The following is a 21822-nucleotide window of genomic DNA, read 5'->3' as shown; positions in this document are numbered from 1 at the left end:
AAAAATGTGGGTGTTGTTGTATATCCATGTTTGGTTTACAAATAAATTACATTTAGTACAACAAAAACTTAGTACATCAATGGTATAATTAGGTATGAAATTTCACATTAATTTAAAAAATCCTCTTTAGGAACTTGGTAAACTACTATGCCAGCTGCATTTTTTCTCCTTAAAAGCAATCCTAAAGCATAATGGGAGATAGCTCTAGTTATATAGCTGTGGCCTGAGGTATAATACCTTTTATAGTATATGTCATTGAGGAAGCTTAAGGCTCTTTTTTATAAACTACCTCATTAATTCCCAGAGAATTTAAGTCAGTAAGGGGCAGGTATTATTATCTCCATTATGCAGACCCTGAGCCTAAGGCACAAGAACTAAAGGTCAGCTAGCTTATCTGAGGTCACATAGAATTGCTTGGAAAATAATCCTCTCTTTTTCTGTTATTTTTAACATACCATTTTTTTTTCTTATTAAATACACACACATACCATACATGCCATTTCTCAACATGTTATGTTTTTCACCTTGCCTTTATAATCTTATTTTGAATTTCATTTCTCTCTTCATTCTAGTTTACCTATTCCGGCTGATCTTTTTTTATATCCCTTCCACATCATACCAAAATCAAAAACCAAACCTGTTGCCATCAAGTGAGCTCCGACTCAGAGCAACTGTATAGGACAGGGCAGAACTGCCCCACAGGGTTTCTATGGAGTGGATGGTGGATTTTTAGAAGATGGCTGCATTCATCTCTTAGACCGGTATGCATTTGGAAGACATGCAATCATTTATCACCCCAGGAAGAAAAATACAAAGCCCAGACTCTTCGGGTCACTAAAAGTCTTTCTATCCATACTTCGGAAACCCTGGTGGCGTAGTGGTTAAGTGCTACGGCTGCTAAACAAAAGGTTGGCAGGTTCAAATCCACCAGGTGCTCCTTGGAAACACTATGGGGTAGATCTTCTCTGTCCTATAGGGTCGCTATGAGTTGGAATCGACTCGACGGCACTGGGTGGTTTATCCATACTTCGGAGTTTCAAAATGGAACCACTCTTCTACCAACTCCCCTTGAAAACTGTTACGGACACTTAGGGAGCCAACTGAAGTAGTTTGCCCTTTAACGTTTTCACACATGTTCTTTTCCACTGCTTCTTAATCACCTGTGGAGATTTAAAAAACTATTTCTATCTAGGCCTTGCCTGAGTTCTGATTCATTTGATTTAAGTTGGGATCTGACTTTGGCATTTCATTCCCCCCTCCCCCAGGGTCTTCAAGGTGATTCTTAAGCATATTTAGGTTTAAGAATGACCAATTAAACTAATCTACTTCAGAGCTTTGGTAATTAACAGAATAACAGGCAAATCTATAATTAAAATTCATTTCTCTGTCACACAGTTGAGACCCTTTGCTTTATGTGTCTGCTTTAGCCAATCTTTCTGGAATGTATAAATAATATGAACTATCATGAATTGTGGGTCATGACTTCTGCTACAAAATCTAATCATCTTCTCTATAGATCCAACCCAATGAAGTAGAATGGTGTGTAAATATCTGCCTGTTACCTTATTCTCCCTCTATCTCTATCAATATCTATATATGTCCAATTTAATATTGGAATTAAAGCTTAACTTTTGGGCATGGATATTTCTTCAGAATTTAGGATTCAGTACTATTTTGCTTTGTATTACCAACATAAATACTTTGCCACAATAGTCATCTTTATTTAAAATTGTCAAAAGAGATTAAAAGATAATGTTATAATGCTGATATTGTGTTGTAGAAATCTAGAGGAATATTTTTAAAGGTGGATTAAAATGTTAATAGGGATGTTTTATGATAGATTCTATGAAACTATTCTGGATCTTTATGGAGAATCATTTTTCTTTCATTCAAACATTACTTATTATTTTAAGAAAAAGGAAAGTGTTGATGAATCTAAGTATTTGTTAATGTATAGATATTATTTTAAAATTACAATTTTCTTCCACCATTAAATGTCATATGCAACCTATTTTATGGAATTAAAACATTCACAGTCAAAGTAGACTAGGAAATCAAGAAATAAAATGCATAGACTAACAGCAGTTGTTACAGAAAAAAAAATATTATTCTGTTTTTGACATTTTTCTTTACAAACATAGCCCTATCACCTGTCTCTCTGCTAGCCTATCATTACTTTTTGGTGGAGCCAGCCTTTAAGTTCAGGTTCTAAGATTGCCTCCTCTACCCAAATGTCACTTTTATTTTCTATTTTTATATCAAAATGAAGCACCGTTTCTCATGACTTTCTTATTTACTTTCCTTTTGTCTATTTATTTGTATAATTTATGTATTTCTGTATTCATTTTGAGCTTACTGTGTTAGTAAAAACTGATTTGGAAAGACTTGATAGTCAATAAAATACAATTAAGAACAGTAATCCTCATCTCTGTTTTTCTACGATTATTTTTAACTATCACAACATCTTAAAGCAATAATATGTCTGTAGAACTGTGGGTGTGCCTTCTAAGAATTCAACATTGTAATTAGAATTTCATTATTCAATAGTATTTACTGAGGATCTCCTATGTGCAGAGAAAAGAGGGTATAGGAGACCCTCAGTGGTCCCATTTTTGAGGTGAGACCAAAGACATAAAACAAATCACAGATAATTTGCAATCAACTGGGAGTGATAAATGGAAAGAGTATAAAAAGAAAATATGTACACATAAAAAATAGCAAATGTAAATTGATTTCTGCATTTATTTAAATGTAAGTTAAAATATCACAATCATCCTACTGTAAGAACTATGGGAATTATTTGTGAAATTGAAATAAGTTTTCTAGAGAGTTTATTGTTGGTAAATTTTGGCCCATGAGTTGTATGTTCTTTATACTAGTTTTTTTTTTTTTTTTTATAATTACTTTTAAATACAGCAGTAAAATTCAGTAAGACATTATAAAGAGAAATATGTGATTTAAATATTTGGCCTTTACATTTAAATTAAGAAGCTCTAAGAGCTTGATTTTTAAGTAGAATTAAAAAAAAAAAAAAAGATTTTGGAAAGACTGTACACCCTAAGTAAATACATGGATGCTGAGCTACTGGGTTAGAAATACCAGTAATGGATAATATTCCGTCTCCCTGTTATTTAATCTTCCTTTTAAAAATAAAAGGAAATGCCACAACTCTTCTCAGTTTTTCCATTAATAACCCATTTTGAAACCCTACTGGTCCCAATTGATATCTGTGATTTGTACTGGTAGCATTCAACATAAATTTTCAAAAAAAAAGTTTCCTTACCTTTCGTACTACTTTCTGGCAGCATTAATTTTATACTTTACTGGGAAAAAAGTCTGATTTATAGGTTTAAATATGTGCAGACACATGTAAATTTCAAATTCATGCAAGAGCTTAATGGATACAACAGTTGCCAAAAATAATCTCAAACAGACACTTTTAATTTTACAAGGCTTTTTGGTAATATTTTTCCAAATTATAACAGCATGTATAATTAACATACGTAAGTGTATGCTGATGCATGGCATTCATTTGTTCTTTTAATGAGCCTAAAAATCTTCCATTTTGCCTTGTAGTTAAGATAATCTGTAAATTCCATATAGCGTAGTAAATCGTCAAGCCAACATCAGTAGCATAGTAAACTGTTGGCTTAATGGATAAAGATTTATAGTGCTTTTAAAATGCAAATTAAAGACTGTACATAGTTTTCCTTTTGTTTTTAACAAACCATAAACAGTCATAATAAAAAAAAAAAAAAAAAAGAAACACACTGCCCTTGAGTCGATTCCGACTCACAGAGACCTTATAGAACAGAGTAGACTGCCCTACAGGGGTTCCAAGAGTGTAAATTTTACAGAAGCAGACTGCCACATCTTTCTACTACAGAGCAACTGGTCATAATAAGCACATACAATTAAACTTTTTAGTTTATTTTCCATTCCTTGCTTCTTGTTGTTATTGTTGTTAGGTGCTATCTAGTTGTTTGTGACTCATCTCAACCCTCTGTACAGCAGAATGAAACACTGCCCAGTCCTGCACCATCCTCACAATCCTTGTTATGCTTAGGGGCAATGGTTGTAGTCACTGTGTCAATCCATCCTGTTGAGGGCCTTCCTCTTTTTCACTGACCCTCTACTTTCCCAAGCATGATGTCCTTCTCCAGGGTCTGATTTCTCCTGACAACATGTCCAAAGTATGTGAGACGTAGTCTTGCCATCCTTGCTTCTAAGGAGCGTTCTGGTTGTACTTCTTCCAAGACAGATTTGTTCGTTCTGTTGGCAGTCCCTGGTACATTCAATATTGAGTATTTCAATATTCAAGGTTTACAGAAAATATTTTTATAGGAATGAAATAAAAGATAATTCTGATTTCCTAGTAATGTATCTAATCTCCTGTTTACTAACTGTATCGTTAATATCTTAAGTTTCCTGCCAGCAAACTCAATTTTAAAGTATTATATTAAATGTACAAGGTATTTACAAATGAAAGCTTCTTTCAAAGGATTAGTTCAATATTTGTTGTCTTCCCAAATCACTGGCCCTTGTTTTTTTTTTTTTAGATAGTCTATTTATGAAAGGCATCTTTGATATTTGAAGACTACAAAGTAGAAAAAAGTTGAATATGTGGAACTAACATATCAGATTTAAATGTCTTTTAGTGAAATTGCTGTTTTCTTATCTCTGTTTCAGAAAGACAACCTTCAGTTTTTCCATGATAAGATACAAGCTCTAGCCATTGCCTCTGAGAATACATAGTTAACCAAATAGATTCAACATATCTAACCATTTTGCACTGAATGAGTTGTCTGTAGACCTTATTGTATGTAATTCATGTATTTTTTTTTTTTTTTAAATAAGTGGGTTTATCTTAGTGACATTCAGAATCTTTTCTTTTACAGCCATTTCGTAGAGTGACGTTTTCTGTTGTGAGTCAGCCCCAGGACCCACATCAGGGGTCACTGCAGAGTTGCTATGACAGCGGGCTGGAGGAGTCAGAAACACCAAGCAGTAAGAGTTCATCAGGGCCAAGACTGGGTGCCCTTCCACTCCCAGAGGACAACTATGAAAGGACCACGCCGGATGGCAGTGTTGGTGAGGCAGAGCATATGGAAAATGGTAGGGGCAAACACAACATCCACACACATAATCACGCTAGAGAGCCATAATAAGTAGACTCACAAAGGTCAGTGTAAAACCAAAATAAAATAGCTGACACGCAAACGATTTTATTTTAAAAAATAAAGATTTGCTAAAATACAGAAATGCCAAAGAAAGGAACATAACTATACAAATAAACTTTGCCAAACTTGCACCATCGTTTTAAAACAACTTGTCAAAATAAACTTGCTTACAGAGAAGTCAGAGTAGTGACTGCTATGAAAGAAGATAAATTAATCCACAATTCCTAAACAATAGCAAGTGCAAAAGGGCATGTGTTACTGTTTTCTTCGATTCATTTTTGTCAGGCAACTATTTCTTCGATCGCAATTGTTCAGTGTCAGTGAAGGGAAACGGCAATAAAACACCTTGCTCGGCTTTTCTGCCCCTAAGTCTTTAGAAAACCGCTATAAACCACTCTTTTTTGAGGAAGAGCTGAAAGGGAGTCAAAGAAGGGAAGCATTATTTCCTTATTCTCCAGAGTTGACTGTAAATAGTGTGAGAAATCCCCTCTCTCACTGATGTACTGTAAAAGGTTTTTCTCATTTTTGTGCAGGTGGAAGGCAGGAAATCAAATTGTATTATTCTATATTCTATATTCTTATTATGTTGTGAGGAGATTCTCATAATTACCAATTTGCCTTATATGCATTTTCCTTTAAGTTATAATATTAGATTACAAATAACACTTATAAAAACTTTCCATATTTGTTTATATTCCCAAAGACAACTAGTTTTATTATTATTATTAGTTTCTGAGGAACAGGTTGGTCTCAAGTAATGGAATGATAAAGCCCTTACTAACTTCATTATTATTTCAAACATAAAAAAGAAGAATGGTTATATGTGAAAGGGAGCAGAATCCCACACCTTTCATCTTTAGTGAAAACCAGGGATGGATTTGAGAGCTTCCACTGTCCCAACCCCCAGGCGAAATAAGACATTCTAATTTTATTTTTTGGTCATATTCCAGTTTCTGTAGTGGCGCTACACAAGTGAAAAAAAGTAGAACATATTAAATCAGGAGAAATTCAAAGTTTTTTTTTTTTTTTCTTGAAGCTTACCTATGAATATTAAATCCATCATTAGAAGGTAGTATATCATAACTTACCCCAAGTGAAATTATTGCTAAACTTAATCATGCTAAATGATTATATTGTCCACCTAGATATCTGGGTGAGTAGATATGATTCAGGGTCTGTTGACTGATACACACTTTGATTAATTATCCAGAGTTTAAATGGCATTTTGCCTTATGGCTATAAAGGCATGCTTATCTGTGTGTATGCTTATATGGATGGGAGTTTGACGTGGTTTTGGAGTTAACTTTATTATCTATTTATTTATTTTAAAGTAATTTTTAAAATGAGTATAAGAATTTTGGTATGAATTGCAGTGGTGATGAATATATAGTTAAGGCAAATATGTTTGAAATGATTTGGGCAAAATAATAAAAATGTATTAAAATATTATAATAGCATAGTTCCATAGGAAGTCAGAATTAATTTAGGGACATCTTTATCTCTGAGATTACCTTTTCATGATATTATATAATTTTATTTGTATTTTAAAAATGCTTATTATCACATTAAACAGTATAAAGCATAATGAAGTCTTTATTTTTTGGATGTTAATTACATTAATAGGAAGGACTTTGTACCCTTGGCATTAGAATCATATTCTGATATTGTTTTCTGAGTTTATGGGGGTTCAACACATTTAAAATAAAAAAAGAAATGATAAATAATTAAAACATAGTTATGCATCACAGACACAAATCTGTTACTTTTTAGGAAACATACACATCATGGAAAACATAACAGGTGAGCTTGTTAAGAGAATAACAATTTTACTGAGAAGCATTTCCCAAGGAAGATGTTTAGTTACTTTTTATAACCACGTTTGAAGTCCCGTCAACAGCAAGGAATATCATATTGAATGTGATTTTTCCTGACTTTGCATGTGACTGACACATTTGAAATTCAGGGTTTATATAACCATTTGTCACCTGCTAACTGTGATTTGTGTTAGCCCTGATCTATAGGTAATGACAGAAGGAGATGTGATGGATTTTGGGTGATCCCAATGTAGCAGCTGACATCTGAGTAAGAGTTATATTGGGTCCAGGTGTTCAGACTACTCATCTTGCCATAAAGTGCAATCGTATTGCTTGAATTCTGGTAACTTTATCTTCAATATTAATGGATCATTCTGACATAAATAGCATTGGAATTGAAACCTGTCAAGTGTTCATTTGTCACATTTAATTGGAATCCAGGTAATCTGCAGTGTTTTGCTTGGTTAAGTTTTAAGCAGGATTTGTATTGTATTTTCATTTGAATTTTTCATGAAAATACCATTTTGGATGCTGTCCTAGCTCCTAATTATTATTATCTCAAATATTTACCTGCAGTTTTCACTGATGTGAAATAATGCAAAACTTTTTGCATTAACTTTCACTGTAAAGTTTAGAAAATAATTTTCAGTGCAATAACATATGGCATTCCAATGTCATGATACAAATCAAACTTAAGTTAGTGATTAAAAAAAAAGTTGTCAAGATGGTATTACAGGGGGAAAGTGAAAGACAGAGAAATTTAAGTAAATAGGTAGTGATAGGCACTTATGTTTTACAGAAGCTTTGATATACCTCTGTGCTTTAGCCAAATAAACAAAATTTCATAGAAAGGGCCTATGTGATTATGCCCATTATAACCAGTTTTACCCTATCATCCAATCCACATTGGTACCAAATGAAGAATGAGAATTTATTTTCTTTTTAGCCTAAGAAAGAGACTATACTGTAAAGAGAATAAACAGTTGCTTACAACCTGAATCTAATAATGTGCAATAAGAGCCAGCATTTTCATAGTTCCAAATCTAAGGTGCTTTTATCCCTTGGGACTCTGAAAACGAAAAATGACGCTTATAACATTTTTTTTTAATATTAGAAAACCTGCATTAATTAAGCATTTACTCATGACAGAGATCACTAACATATTTGTCTTTAATTTACTATTAGCAATGTTATGATAATTATTTCAGGCTGATCCTTTGAGAAGATTGAGAAACTGGTTAATTGCTGTTTCATTAAATTAAATTTAGTAGCATAAAGTATTTTACACTATTAAGTTCATGGTGGGAACTTGAGTACTGATGAAATCTTTGATAATGGAAATGGTAAAATAATTGGAGTCTACTAGATTGAGAATTTGAGTAAGACCAAGTTTAGGCTTAAAAGCACCATCACATTGAGGGCAAATATGGACTATGCAAGAGCTTATCTTTATCCTAATTATGAAGTAGTCTTTAGAGCTCTTGGAGTGGGATTTAACAGTCTCTTTTTTAGGTCTCGTTGGAAATCCTAGTGGCATAGTGGTTAAAAGCTATGGCTGCTACCCAAAAGGTTGACAGTTTAAATCCACCAGCTGCCCCTTGGAAACCATGTGGGGCAGTTCTACTCTGTCCTATAGGGTTGCTATGAGTTGGAATCAACTCAATGGCAATGGGTTTGGAATGTATATTGACCCCTGATTTCATGCTGTGTTTCACTTATTCTTTTCAAAGCCCCCTCTGACTCATAGTTTCAAGGCCAGCATGTCCTTGGCTATGTATACCTTGATCATATATGAAGAGTAATAAGCTCAGGTGCAGAGAACTACCCATTTGGCCTCTATGCCAGCTTTGCCATCAACACTGGATAGGTCACTTACTCCTTCTGGGTTTGCTTCTCATCGTCTGCAAGGCAGTTAAATAAATTAACTCTGAAGTCTTACCCAGATCCAGCAACCTGTGATTCTCTGTTTACATCAATCTTTCTTCTAACTTTTGCTTTCCAGAAAAGAAACTTTTGTGTCTGTTAGTGAGATGGTGAGTGAATTTGATTATGTGTCTTAATGTGGGCAGGGCAGAAGTTATTCTAGGGCCTTCTTCTCAACCTACATAACATATGTGCATTCTAATAGTAGATAATGCATTTATTACATAAATCAAAGAGTCGACTGAGTCAAATGGTGTGATTTCTGGCCAGGTGGGTAGAAAGGTTGGCACCACAGCAGGCCAGTGTAGGAGACCGTTTTAGAGCCTCCCTCAAATCGATGGCATGTGGGACAACCATCTGTAGATCTGATCTGGCCCTGAGATCAGTGCTCTTGAAAAACATTAATTATAATTAAGATAGCTCACAATAAAATAAGCACATTTATTTTCTTGCTTGAAAATGTAAACTTTGGTCAGATTAAGAGTGAAAAAAGTGAGAAGACAATATATATTTTCCTCTAGATAACCTTTTCCTAATAGAACAACATAGAAATAAGTCAAAATAGAAAATAAGAGTTAAGCAATAAAGCAGCTCTTAAAATGTTTAATGAGGTCAGAAAGCTGGCCACTCTAAATTCCTAATTAATTTTATGTCTCTTGGTTTTCTCTTATCTTTAATAAATTAGCTTGATTTTACTTATTGATATTTTTTAATTCCTTACTTCTGAACTTCCTTTTATTGCCAGACCTACAAAATATAGGCCCAATTGTTGTGTTTTTTGTAATCATTTTGAATCCCTCATCTCCTCACTCCAAATGCTTTGAAATGGCTTCGAGTACATTCTCCTTGAGAGTTAAAACACACAGCAGTTCATCACGAACCTATGTTGCATCTGCCACAGACTTTTCATGTTGCTTTCAGGAATAAATGACAATATTTGAAATATCATGGGGAATGAGTCATCATTTTTTTGTTGTTGTTGTTATGGACAATGGCAATGAGAATGGAAACTAAACTCATATTTTCTGCATGGGTAATAAAAGACTTCCCCTTTAATTTTCTCCCACCTATCCAATTTTTAAGCAGACTTCCTGTAAGTTCACTGTTATCTAGTTGCTTTTGGTTCTTGTGCAGTTTTCATTTAAAGTGAACTTTTATGTAGCAAGGTCGTCTCTTTCATCTTTTTAAAGATCCTCACACACTTGTGAGTAAGTATAATACTTCAAACACAAGTAAGTGCCTCACATATTTTTTCCTGTAGGAAGAGATGAACATACCTTGCTAAGAATCATTTTAATGATTCTACATTTTATTGCGTCATTCTAGTTGCCAGTGTCTGTCTGAGACGCAGCTGCTACTTTTTCAGCCATCTCTGGAATGGCTCTTTACCTCCAAAGTATCACAAGAAATTCTCATGCCCCAATTTGGGAATGCACTACTCCCTCCTAGTTCTTCAAAGTGATTATAGAGAGAATATGATTATAGAGACAGTCTCTAAGCTGAGCCTTAGCCGATAAAGGTGTGCGGTACAGCAGCTTTCCAATTGTAAAATAAGCAACACAATCTGAAAGATTCTAAAGAAGTCATTGACCTAGGGGAGGAAGGGAAATGTCACAGATACAGTTCGGTTGTTGTTGTTGTTAAGGACCTTTGAGTCAGTTCCAGCTTACAGTGACGCCATGTACAACAGAACAAAACACTGCCCAGTCCTGAACCATCCTCACAATCATTGCTATGTTTGAGCCCATCGTGGCAGCCACTGTGTCAATCCATCTTGTTGATACAGTGTTGTTGTTGTTGTCAGGTGCCACCGGGTCGGTTCCAACTCATAGTGATCCTGTGTACAACAGAACAAAACACTGCCCAGTCCTGAGCCATTCTCACAATCGTTATGCGTCAGCCCATAGTGTAGTGGTATAAAACACAGGCTTCGAAATCTGATAACATCAGCTTGAAAAGTTTCCCCTGGTACTAGCAGTGTACTTTCCTGACCTCTCTTCCATTCTTCAATTACAAATCATACAATTGTGGAAGGAACTAAATGAGATTATAGCATACAATTTATAAATAAATTATAAAAGTAATAACAATTTCATTATATCAGTTGAGAAATTACCAACCCCCCCCCAAAAAAAACCCAAACCCACTGCCGTTGAGTCGATTTCGACTCATAGCAACCCTATAGAACAGAGTAGAACTGCCCCCACCTGGCGGACTTGAACTGTCTACTTCTTGGTTAGCAGCCGTAGTACTTAACTACTACACCACCAGGGTTTCCAAGAAATTACTACTCCTGCTTAAACGGTAATGATAAAAATTGCTGTTAGTATTAATTTAGGTAGATTTCACAAAGCACTGTGACTTAACGATGAGGACTTCACAAAATGTTGAGTCTGACAAAGACTATGGCTTAACCATGAGGGTTTCTAAAATCGCTAGCAAAAACCATATTCTCATCTTGAATGTTTTTCTGTCAGGTCCAGTTTCCCCTTTTGTTTAGGATACCACTCAGGGTTAACACTCAGGGATGGTCTTTTAAACATAGAATAGTCTAGAATGGGAGGAGGTTTTCTTCTATCTCCTGGAATCAAATCAACCCAAATCTTTATGCTCTTTTGTACCCAAGGTGAGAAGATACCATTACTATTTTTCTATATTCTTATCACTCTTCTTTAAATGTTTAAATATTTACATCCTATACTCAGTGTTCCAACTGAATGCATTCTTCAGGTATGTATTTCCCTTGAACCCACTGTGAAATATTCACAATGGCAGAGAAAACAAGCTGAAAACATGTCCAGTTATATGCTTATTGGACTCTCACCTTCTTGGATTTTTAAATCTCAATATTAATAGTTAACACTGATAAAATGTGTAGTAGGTATTATCCTTATTCTAATTTGGTCTTTCAAAACTAGATCACTCTCTGATTCCTTATGACATTTCAGGAAGGAATGAGCTCTCAATCAAATGTCAAAGTGGTTTTGAAGGTTAGCTGATGGGTTAGTTCCCTCCAGACTCTCAAAGCATTTAATAGCTGAGTTTCAGCTACATTTATTGGATAATTCATTTTGTGCTTAGTTCCTTATTTAGTTAAGATATTATCCTCATGCTGGCTATCCTGTATTATTTATTTATTTATTTAGTGATAGACTGTTTATACTTCTATGTTTTCTCTTATTTTTGTTTAAATTTATGTACATAAAAAAAAACTTGTTACCAAAATGCTTGCAATAACATTTTTAAGTATCTTCTGTGTAATAAAGAAATCCTGGAGCTTGGCTGTTAAAGTGTAGTTAGTGCTCTTAGCTTCAGAGGTTAGCCCGCTTTATGGAGAAGCTGTCTCATCTCAATGTTCTTCTTTTAGGTAAAACACTCCTCATTTTTTTTACATCTTCTATTGCAGGTGTTTTTTGTAAGTAAAGCAATCTCTTGTTATAAAATAAAAAAAGAAGTAAAGCAAAACAAAACGAATACCCTTCATGTCACTTTTTCATGGGGTAATTATGTACATGTGACAAAACTGTGGTTAAAACTTTAATTCAACGAACATGCATTGAAAATAAAATATGAACAAGGCTGACTGAGGAAGTTTAAGTAAACAAGAAAGAATTCCTGCCTTCAAGGTAGAAGTTCTTAAGTTGTGGAGATAAATCCTTGACTGCGGGAAACTCACTATAACATGAGAAGGAGGAAGCTCATTAGAGAAGCGCAGAGTCCTGTGAAGTACAGGAAAGGGAAGGAATATTACACGGATGAAACAATTACAAATGCACTAATCAATATTTTTACATTTTATTAATAATATCTTGGGCTGAAAGAAGGGCCTTGAAATGTAATTTGGTTCATACCCTCTTTCTTTACCCATCTTTGACATCGTTTAAAAACAATTATTAATTTGTCATAGGTACTTCATGTTAAGCCAAGTACATTCCAATTATTTATGTTTTCTTTTTATAATCAAGTTATTTCTCTTTTTTTTTGTGTGTGTGTGTGCTAAACAAAATTAGTTCAAAAACTTCAGAATCTAGCATTGATGAAATTGACAGCCGACAGTAAATCCAGATCTATAACACAGATTGATTTTATTTCACTGTTCTCTAGCTGTTTATAAACATGGACAATTACTAAACATGTATGCCACTTAAATACATCCTTTCACATTTAATAAAAGCCTATAAGTAACTACTTAAAGTATTCTTATTTCTTCTCAGAAGACCAGTTCTGGTATTCAAATAGATTATTAGATTAGATCTGACTAGGTTAGATTCGTTTTGTTTTTTGTTAAACCAACTCATTCCTTTAGTGGTGCTTGAAAAAAAAAAAATTAATTACTATTACAGGTTTCAAGTTAAGCTCATAGGAATTTTTCTTTATATCACATTCCTTTTCTATCTGAAATACAGGCGGTAGCTTGCTTTGTTTTTTAAACCTTGTTTCTGATGAATTTTAATAAATTTAAGCAAGAATTTTTTTGGCATTAAGTATCATTATCTTTAGTATCCCTTCTATCACTGCTCAGAAACTCTAAGTTTTTTTCAAGAATGAAAACAATGCTTGAAACATACAAATTTAAGTGCCTTATCTAAAGCAGACTTTCACTGCTAAGATATGAACATATATGATTGACACTATGTTTATATGAAATCTGTGATAAATGATATAAAATGTTAGAGAAAAAAATATAACAAAACAGTACCCAGCTTTTTAAAATCTTCTACTCATTCATTTCTATTAATAATAATAATAAAAAGTCTATGATTTTATTTCTGCTCAGAAATTCTCATCATTTACGTTGGTGAGGTAGTTAGAGAACACATACAGAATCTGAGAGTCCTGTGCTTCTTGAGGTTGCATTCCTATGATCCACAGTGCCCTGTATTCAATTGTGCACAGGGTCTCTATTCAGTACCAGGCTACAGTTGACCAACCCAGCATTTATAGTAAAAGGTCATTGCAACCGTAGCTGAAATTCTATACAATGAACAGGGAATTTGGAGTATTATAAGAATTCATTAGGTTAAGTTCAGTAATGTTGTGTAGGATTTTACCTTAGAAATTAATAGAGAAATACTCAGGTTTGTCATGCATAAACTTCTTTATTGCAAGGTAGTCATGACAAGGCACTAAGAAAGACCTCACAACATTCATTTAGAACCAGAGAATCAGAATTAACAATTACAGTTACAATATTAGTTAGAGTCCCAATCTTTAAACTTCAAGTATTTAGCTTTTACAATTGGTCTCGAGAGAAAGACTGAATCAAGTTTCAAACTGGGTAGAGGTCCCTCATAGTTAGGATCTGAGACCAGCAGACAGAATCTCAGTGTAGAGTCTTAGTCTTTGGAGAGAGTGAGACTCTAGAGTGAGGTTCCATCTCTGCCATCTCTCAGTGAGCGAGTAGAAATGCAGGGTTTATATGTGAATTCTTACCTAGGCTTCATATGGTTAGGGACTATGTGACATCAAAGTTTAATATGTTGCCTTTTCTCCAGGGTTAGTGACTAATTACAGTTGTTGAGCATTAATACTATGCAAATTCTGAAAGACTCAAAAGTAAGTGAAACATGCTGTCTGCCTTCTAGGAGTTTAAATATTGTGACAGAGAAAAACAAGTAAAAAAAATTAGATATTTATAAGTAAAGATATGAGCAGCACTATATGGAGACAGGTAAGGGCTGAGAGAACCAGAGGAGAACATGAGTTGAGGATATGAAAAATATTAACCAAACCTTGATGAATGGGTAAACAGGGCTTTGGTAAGCAGAAATATGGGTAAGGTGGAGAACAAAGAGTAATAAACAGAAAGAGCAGCATGTTTTCAGGGAAATGAATCTCATTAAGATATACTGGACTTAAGATACCTTTGAAAAACATATATGATATCTTTCAGGCTGTTGGGAATGTAGATCTGAAATATGGGATTATAGATAATTAGCAGAAATATGGCTTTAAGAGTTGTTAACACACTGGTGATTATGACTTCTTGGGAATAAATGAGACAACCCAAACAAAGCATATGACATCAGAGAAAAGATGGTACCCTAAATTGAATCTTAAGGAATAAGGAAATTTAAGGGAACAATAAAAAAAAAAAAAAAGGTCAATGAAGGAAACTAAGGCTGATATTAAAAAATGAACAAAAACAAAAGCAGTAAACAAAATGTGGCATAACACCGCAGAAGTGCAGTGTCAATGATGCTTGCCACAGCTAGTACACTATCCAAGGGAAAAAAATATCTCCAAATATATTATGTTCAAGGACTTACTAGTGATGATTTTTCAGGAGAATGTCACTTTTGATGTTTTTATCTAAGAAAAGACAAACATCAATGTCACATAAATTTATTCTCCTTTCTCTGTGTACATTATTGTTTAGTAGGAATTCTGAATAGGAATGTATTGATAAAACTTGTCTTCCAGTCTAAAATAATCTAACCAATTACTACATAATGATTTCTAAATAAAAAAGGTGTAAAATGTAGAACAGAATTTCAAATTCTAATGGAATCCAGACTTTCAGGATTCATGAAGGCTAGATGAACTCCTGAAACTATTGCCCTGAGATAATCTTTAAACCTTAAACCAAGAATATCCCCTGAAGTCTTCTTAAAACCAAACATTAGAATTGTCATGGACTCCAGACTTCCTGGAGCCACGGGGGATAGATGAACCCTTGAAACTGTTGCCCTGAGATAACCTTTAAAACTTAGATCAAAATATCCCCTGAAGTCTTAAAAACCAAATAGTTTAGCTACCCTAGTTTAAAAAAAAAAAAAAAAAGTCTGCCTTTAGCATTATGCTTTTTTAAGAACTATCTATATGGGATCAAAGTAACAGCAGCAACTGGAAAGACAAGATAGGAACCTTAGTGGGGAGTGAGTTTATGTTAACTGGGGAGGAACAACTCAGAAAAGGAAGGTGAGAATGGATACACAGCTAGAAGAATGTAATCAATGTTACTGAATTGTACATGTAGAAACAGTTGAATTGGTGTATGTTTTGCTGTATATATTCTCAATAACAATAACAGAATAAATATGTGTGTGTATATATATATATATTTTAAAAACTCATACCCATTGCTGTCAAGTGGATCCTGACTCATAGCTACCCTACAGGACAGAGTACAGCTGCCCGATAGGGTTTCTAAGGAGTGGCTGGTAAATTCAAACTGCCAGCCTTTTGGCTAGCAGCCAAGTTCTTAACCACTGTGCCACCAGGGCTCTTTTTTTTTTTTTTTTTTTAAGTACAACCCCTATTGAATCACCCATAAGTTTATTTATTAAAAATCTCTAGAAATACCCATTTCCTGGCCTCATATGTGCTCTGCCTATTAGTCCCGGACGGCTGAGTAGAGTGTCTGGAAATGCAGTGTGTGCCAAGACAAAGCTGCCTTGTCTATGGCGTCTGGCTGTCAAGAGGCCTCTAGGTGGTACTTGGAAAATATTTTCCAGATCCAAAAAACACAACATTATTAGTGCTTTAGAATTGTTCAGAGCCAAGAATGGTGACCACAACACAACACTATTAAGAGATCCTGATGTAAAACTAGAATATGGGTTTGATAATATCCCATGCAAGAAATAGAAATGTTCCTGCCTCTGTCTAAGGTGATACCCTTCATCTCTAGGGAAATCAGTGTACCTTTTAGAAGCTAGCTTAGAAGAAAGGCCTCTTCAATGGATCCTAGTAAGGCCTAATGAAGTTACTGAAACAAACCCATCCCTGACTGAGACCATCTCCTGAAAAAAACAGATTATTAGGCCCCCTAGATCTAGCATGTCTTTTAGTGCTGGTCACTGACTGCAATCAAGTATCTAACTTCTTTTGTTGTTTGTTTATTCTTCTCCTTTGGACCATCTTTTAAGGATTTTGCATATTCTTCTCTTTTAATATGCAAATACTTCTCTTGGTATCAATTTTCAAAAAAGAAAGAAAACCAAACCCTTTCCTGCTGAGTTGATTCCGACTCATAGCAACCCTATAGGACAGAGTGGAATGGCCCCATAGGGTTGCCAAGCATTGGTGGTAGATTTGAACTGCTGACCTTTTGGTTAGCACCCATAGCTCTTAACCACTGTGCTACAGGGCTCCCTATCAACTTTAAGCATGCTTATATAACCAGACTTTGTTTCCTTCCTTGCTTCCAGTCCATTTTGTAAGGTGTTTTTGCTTTATCTAAGCATTCACCAATTATTTATCAATTTTGCTGTTTACCTGGAAAAATTACCTCCTGTTATTCTTATATAACAAGGAGGGCTCAGTCCATGGAGAAGGACATCATATTTGGGACAGTAGAGGGTCAGCAATAAAGAGGAAGACCCTCAATGAGATGGATTGACACAGTGGCCGCAACGGTGGGCTCAAGCACAGCAATAATTGTGAGGATAGCACAGGACCAGGCAATGTTTTGTTCTGTTGTACGTAGGGTTGCTATGAATTGGAACCAACTCGATGGCACTTAATAACAGCGTTCTTCTGTGCAATACACCTGACACTCAAAACTGTGTAAACAAGAAACATTTCCAGACTGATAGGTACTTTTTAAAATCATTATTTCTACAGTCATCATTTCTCAGACAATTTTCACTGAAAATAAATCCAATCTGAAATTTATACAAACCCTTGAGGAAAATTGAGTTTTAGGGCCCCGTCCTTATCTTTCCCTTTATTTCAGCAGAGGTCATATTAGCCATACACCATTTATGAACAGTGATTGGAAACAATGTGGTCACCCAGAACCTTATTTCTCCCCTTACATTTACTGCACTTTATTCAATGTAATCCATTGTTTTCAGCCTTCAATGGTTCTTTGAGAATTCAATTGTGAGAGGTACTTCTAGATTCCTGGAAAATATTGGTTCATGTCTCTCTCCCAGAATAATGAAGATCTAAAACCTAATTCTTGCTTATTTCAGCCCCAGACAGTTTTTATCCTGTCTTGTGAAATCAAACCCTCATGCTGTTCTTTTGGAGCCTGTGTCTGAGTTTTATCTATGTCCCGAGGATCGAGTAGCTATTAAATTAGTTCTATCAGTTGTCCATAAATTTAGAGGTTCCCATGTGTGTTCTTTCTCAATTAACCACATTTTATTTCAAAGCACAAAATATAGAACTTCAAACTTCATTATTTAACTTCTTGTCTTTTTTTTGTTTGTTTTAGTTGTGGAAAATACATTACTCTTCTTTATGCTAATGAAAAGTTCTGATTTTCTCTGACAGTCATTTCATTGCTGAAGGAGAATTAGAGGACTATCCCACAGATTGACTCTTTGGATTTTATGTATTTTCTTTAGTTTCTCAATTCTAATTAGTTTCTTTGCCTTCCCCTATGCACATTTTCTCCTTTATATTACCAGATCTATGACTTTTGGGGGATCAAATAATTCATTTTCTCTACCAAAAGTCATTATATTTGAGTCATTCTGGACCGTCAAGTTTCTCTGTTCTTTTTGAAGTATCTTCTAGAAGAATATATTCCATAATTTGCAGTTTGATAAAGTCCTTCTTAAATCTATGCTGAGTTGTAATACGTAATATAATATGTATATTTGCAAAGAATTGGATCCAAAATTCTTGAGTTCTAGTTCTAAAGTTATCATGCAGGAAGAGAACCTGGGTCACTGCACTGATTATATCTCTCCCACATATAAAAGTGAGACAGTAACTAATAAAAATAATAACTAACTACCTCAGAGGGTTCCTGGGCAATTACACATGAACATATATTCTCAGTTAGCATTTAATAAACTTATATCGAATGACTACTTTACTGTGTTCAATTTTTTATAGATACTTTAAAACTCTTTCTGACTCTATGGTTATCTTTTGTATCTTAAATCAGATTTTCAGTATTCATAAAACTTATTAAATGCATGAATATTTTCTTACCTGCAAAAATGCTCACCAGCCTTGCTTATGTTTATCCATAAAGTTGTTTTTTGGCCTTTTTTGAGTTCCTTTTTGGTTTTCATGTCCCTAGGCTAGTGGTGCATGGGTCTTTATCTACTGTGAACATGTTCCTTCATTTATAACAAATATAATTCTGCAAAAACCATAGACAAAAAGAATATATTAATAGTTTCACATTTATTTTATATCAGCTAAACGGTTTTAGTCTTTAATAGTCCTGCATATTATTTTTCTGGATTTATTGTTAAGGAGTATTAAATGACAGACACTAGTAAGTCACAGAGATAGTCATCAACAATTATTAAAGATCAATTACTGCCTAGTAGCAGAGCAGTTCCTAAAAGGCTGATGTTACTCTCAAGTGTTCATGGGAATAAAACAAGCCATGTAAAGATTCCCCAGTCAGAATGTGCACAGAATCTGCCAATTCATACCACTTATACACATCTCCATTTAAACCGTTGATTTAACCAAATGAACTTATAAATGTAGAAATCAACTTTTACGGGGTATTTGAGATAGTTTTCAGAGCACAGTGTAGAACGTTGCAATTACAGTAGAATTCAAGCATAAAAGATGAAGTGATTCTAAAAGGACCAAGTCATCAAGAAGCATCCCTAATACCAGCGACAAATGAATTATAGGTTTATTTACTACCTTCGCCCCACACACAGAAAAACAGAGAAGCATCAGAAAAGAGGATATACCGTAACGTGGATAACCTACTTGTCAAAAAGGTTCACTAGTGTGATGAAATAATACCCATATTAAATACAGTAAGTGCTAAAAAGAGTAAGGAACAGTTAAAATAATAAGCTAATAATTTATAGAACATTAGAGCTTACCTGAGGATTCTACATATTCATTTGCTTTGTAAAAGTTCTCTAAGGAAGGTAAGGTTATCTGTACAATATAGATGATTAAACTGGAAGAAGATATGTAAAATCATGCTGTAAAACCTGATAACACTAGCTGTTTAATGCATGGTAGCTGTTATTATTGATTATTCTTGTTTTGCAGCTAGCACCTCCAAAGAGCTATATTTGCATTACTATATTCAAAGTTTATGAAAACCTATTGTATTCACTATACTTAGCCCTATTAAAACATTTTTTAATAGGAAAAATTGAGTTTTCAACTTATGATTAGTGGGATCACTATTTTTTGGTTTGTAGCTTTGAGCAAATCACATATCCCTTTGTTACCTCAGTGTCTGTTGTTGTTAGGTGCTGTCCAGTCAATTTCAACTTATAGTGACCCCATGTGACAGAGTAGAACTGCCCCATAAGGTTTCCTAGACTATAATCTTTTGAGAGCAGATCACCAGACCTTTCTCGCATGGAGCCCCTGGGTGGGTTTGAACCGCCAACCTTTTGGTTAACAGCTGAACACTTAACCACTTGTGCCACTACAGCTCCTTCCTCAGTGCCTAAATAGGGCAATAATCCATGCCCTGTCTTAATCAGGAGCATAGAAGGAAGGCCTCTCTTCATTTACGTGAGGCATAATAAACAGTTTTTGTTTGTTTGTTTTACTTCTGTGTGAAGCAATACCTCATTTCATTCTCAAACCAAAAACAAAATCCATTGTCATTGATTCCAACTCATAGCAACCCCATCGGACAGAGTAGAACTGCCTCATTGGCTTTGCAAGGCTGTAATTTTTGAAAATATTTATTGTGCTTTAAGTGAAAGTTTACAAATCAAGCCAGCCTCTCATACAAACATTTATATACACCTTGCCTTATACTCCTAGTTGCTTTCCCCCTAATGAGGCAGCACACTCCTTCTCTCCACCCTGCATTTCCGTGTCCATTCAGCCAGCTTCTGTCCCCCTCTGCCTTCTCATCTCCCCTCAAGGCTGTAAAGTTTTAAGGAAGCAGGCTGCCACCTCTTTCTCCCATGGAGTGGCTTTGTACTGCCGACCTTTAGGTTAGCAGTCCAGCGCTTTAACCACTGTGCCAGCAGGATTCCTTTTCATTGTAAAGGAGCACTCTAAATTATGTCTTTGACATAAATGTTGATACCTGGGATCATAAGTGAAATAGTTATTCAAGTATTCACTCCACAAAAATCTTGAAAAAGCATATCAATCCACCCCCTCCCTCTAGAACATTACAATAGAATCGACATCATTAACTGCTTAAACGAATGCAGTGTGTACAAAATACGGTAAGAATCAATGCCAGCTGCATCATTCACTGGTTAAATTTGATAGCTGTGTTCCTGACGATTGTATTCCGTTGTCAAGTCTTTTTTAAACACACACGTACACATCTTGATTGTTACTTCATTTGGTCAAAGTAGGAAAGATGCTTAACTTAATGGGACGCATATGTGTAAGAAAACATAGCCTTAGGATCCTAGTTTGGGAGTCAGTCCCTTGACTCTTCAACGATTGTAGGAAAAAAACAATTAACTCTTTAATTATGCAAACCATTCAGCAAAGCAAGTACTAAAAAGATCTTCAGTTTATTTAATATTTTAATATTGCCTCAGCAATGATGCAAATTTCAAAAATAATTAAGCTAAACATGTAAACTTTTAGAAATTTTCCCTCTAAAAGAATTTCATCTCTCTAGTGTAAATATAGAAAAATACTTCTACACTTACATCGCTACCTTAAGAACTACTACATTAATTATTTTAAATAATATAATTTTATACTGTATGATTACATTAGAAAAAGCCTTAGATATTTGATGACTTGGGCAAAACTGTTTTTTAACTGCAACATAAGCCCTCTTCACGCCCCAAAACCAAAAAACCAAACCCAGTGCCGTTGAGTTGATTCCGACTCATAGTGACCCTATAGGACAGAGTAGAACTGCCCTGTAGAATTTCCAAAGAGTGTCTGGCGGATTTGAACTGCCAACACTTTGGTTAGCATAAGTAGCACGTAACCACTATGCCACCAGGGTTCCTACTCACACTTCAGAAAATATTTATTTCAGTATGCCTACCAATTGATCTAAATTATTAAATTTGCTC

At 34.7% G+C, this 21822-nt stretch overlaps 1 protein-coding gene across 8 annotated transcripts in view; it reads left to right on the top strand.

The window, feature by feature from the left end:
* PCDH7 (protocadherin 7) overlaps positions 1 to 21822 on the top strand; it is a 486963-nt gene that overhangs the window by 217859 nt on the left and 247282 nt on the right. For 5 of the 8 annotated variants that reach the window (XM_049886383.1, XM_049886389.1, XM_049886387.1 and 2 more), the window contains exon 2: positions 4899 to 5115. The exons of 1 other annotated variant lie outside the window; for it this stretch is intronic. In XM_049886383.1, the coding sequence (XP_049742340.1) occupies positions 4899 to 5115 (217 nt within the window). The remainder of the gene's footprint in view (positions 1 to 4898; positions 5116 to 21822) is intronic. 2 more of the 8 variants (XM_049886386.1, XM_049886384.1) reach the window with 2 other exon arrangements.

This window comes from Elephas maximus, chromosome 5, assembly GCF_024166365.1.
Source record: "Elephas maximus indicus isolate mEleMax1 chromosome 5, mEleMax1 primary haplotype, whole genome shotgun sequence".
NCBI classification, from domain to species: Eukaryota; Metazoa; Chordata; class Mammalia; order Proboscidea; family Elephantidae; genus Elephas; species Elephas maximus.
Note: the sequence above shows the minus strand (reverse complement) of the source record. Positions and strands in the feature narration are given on the sequence as shown.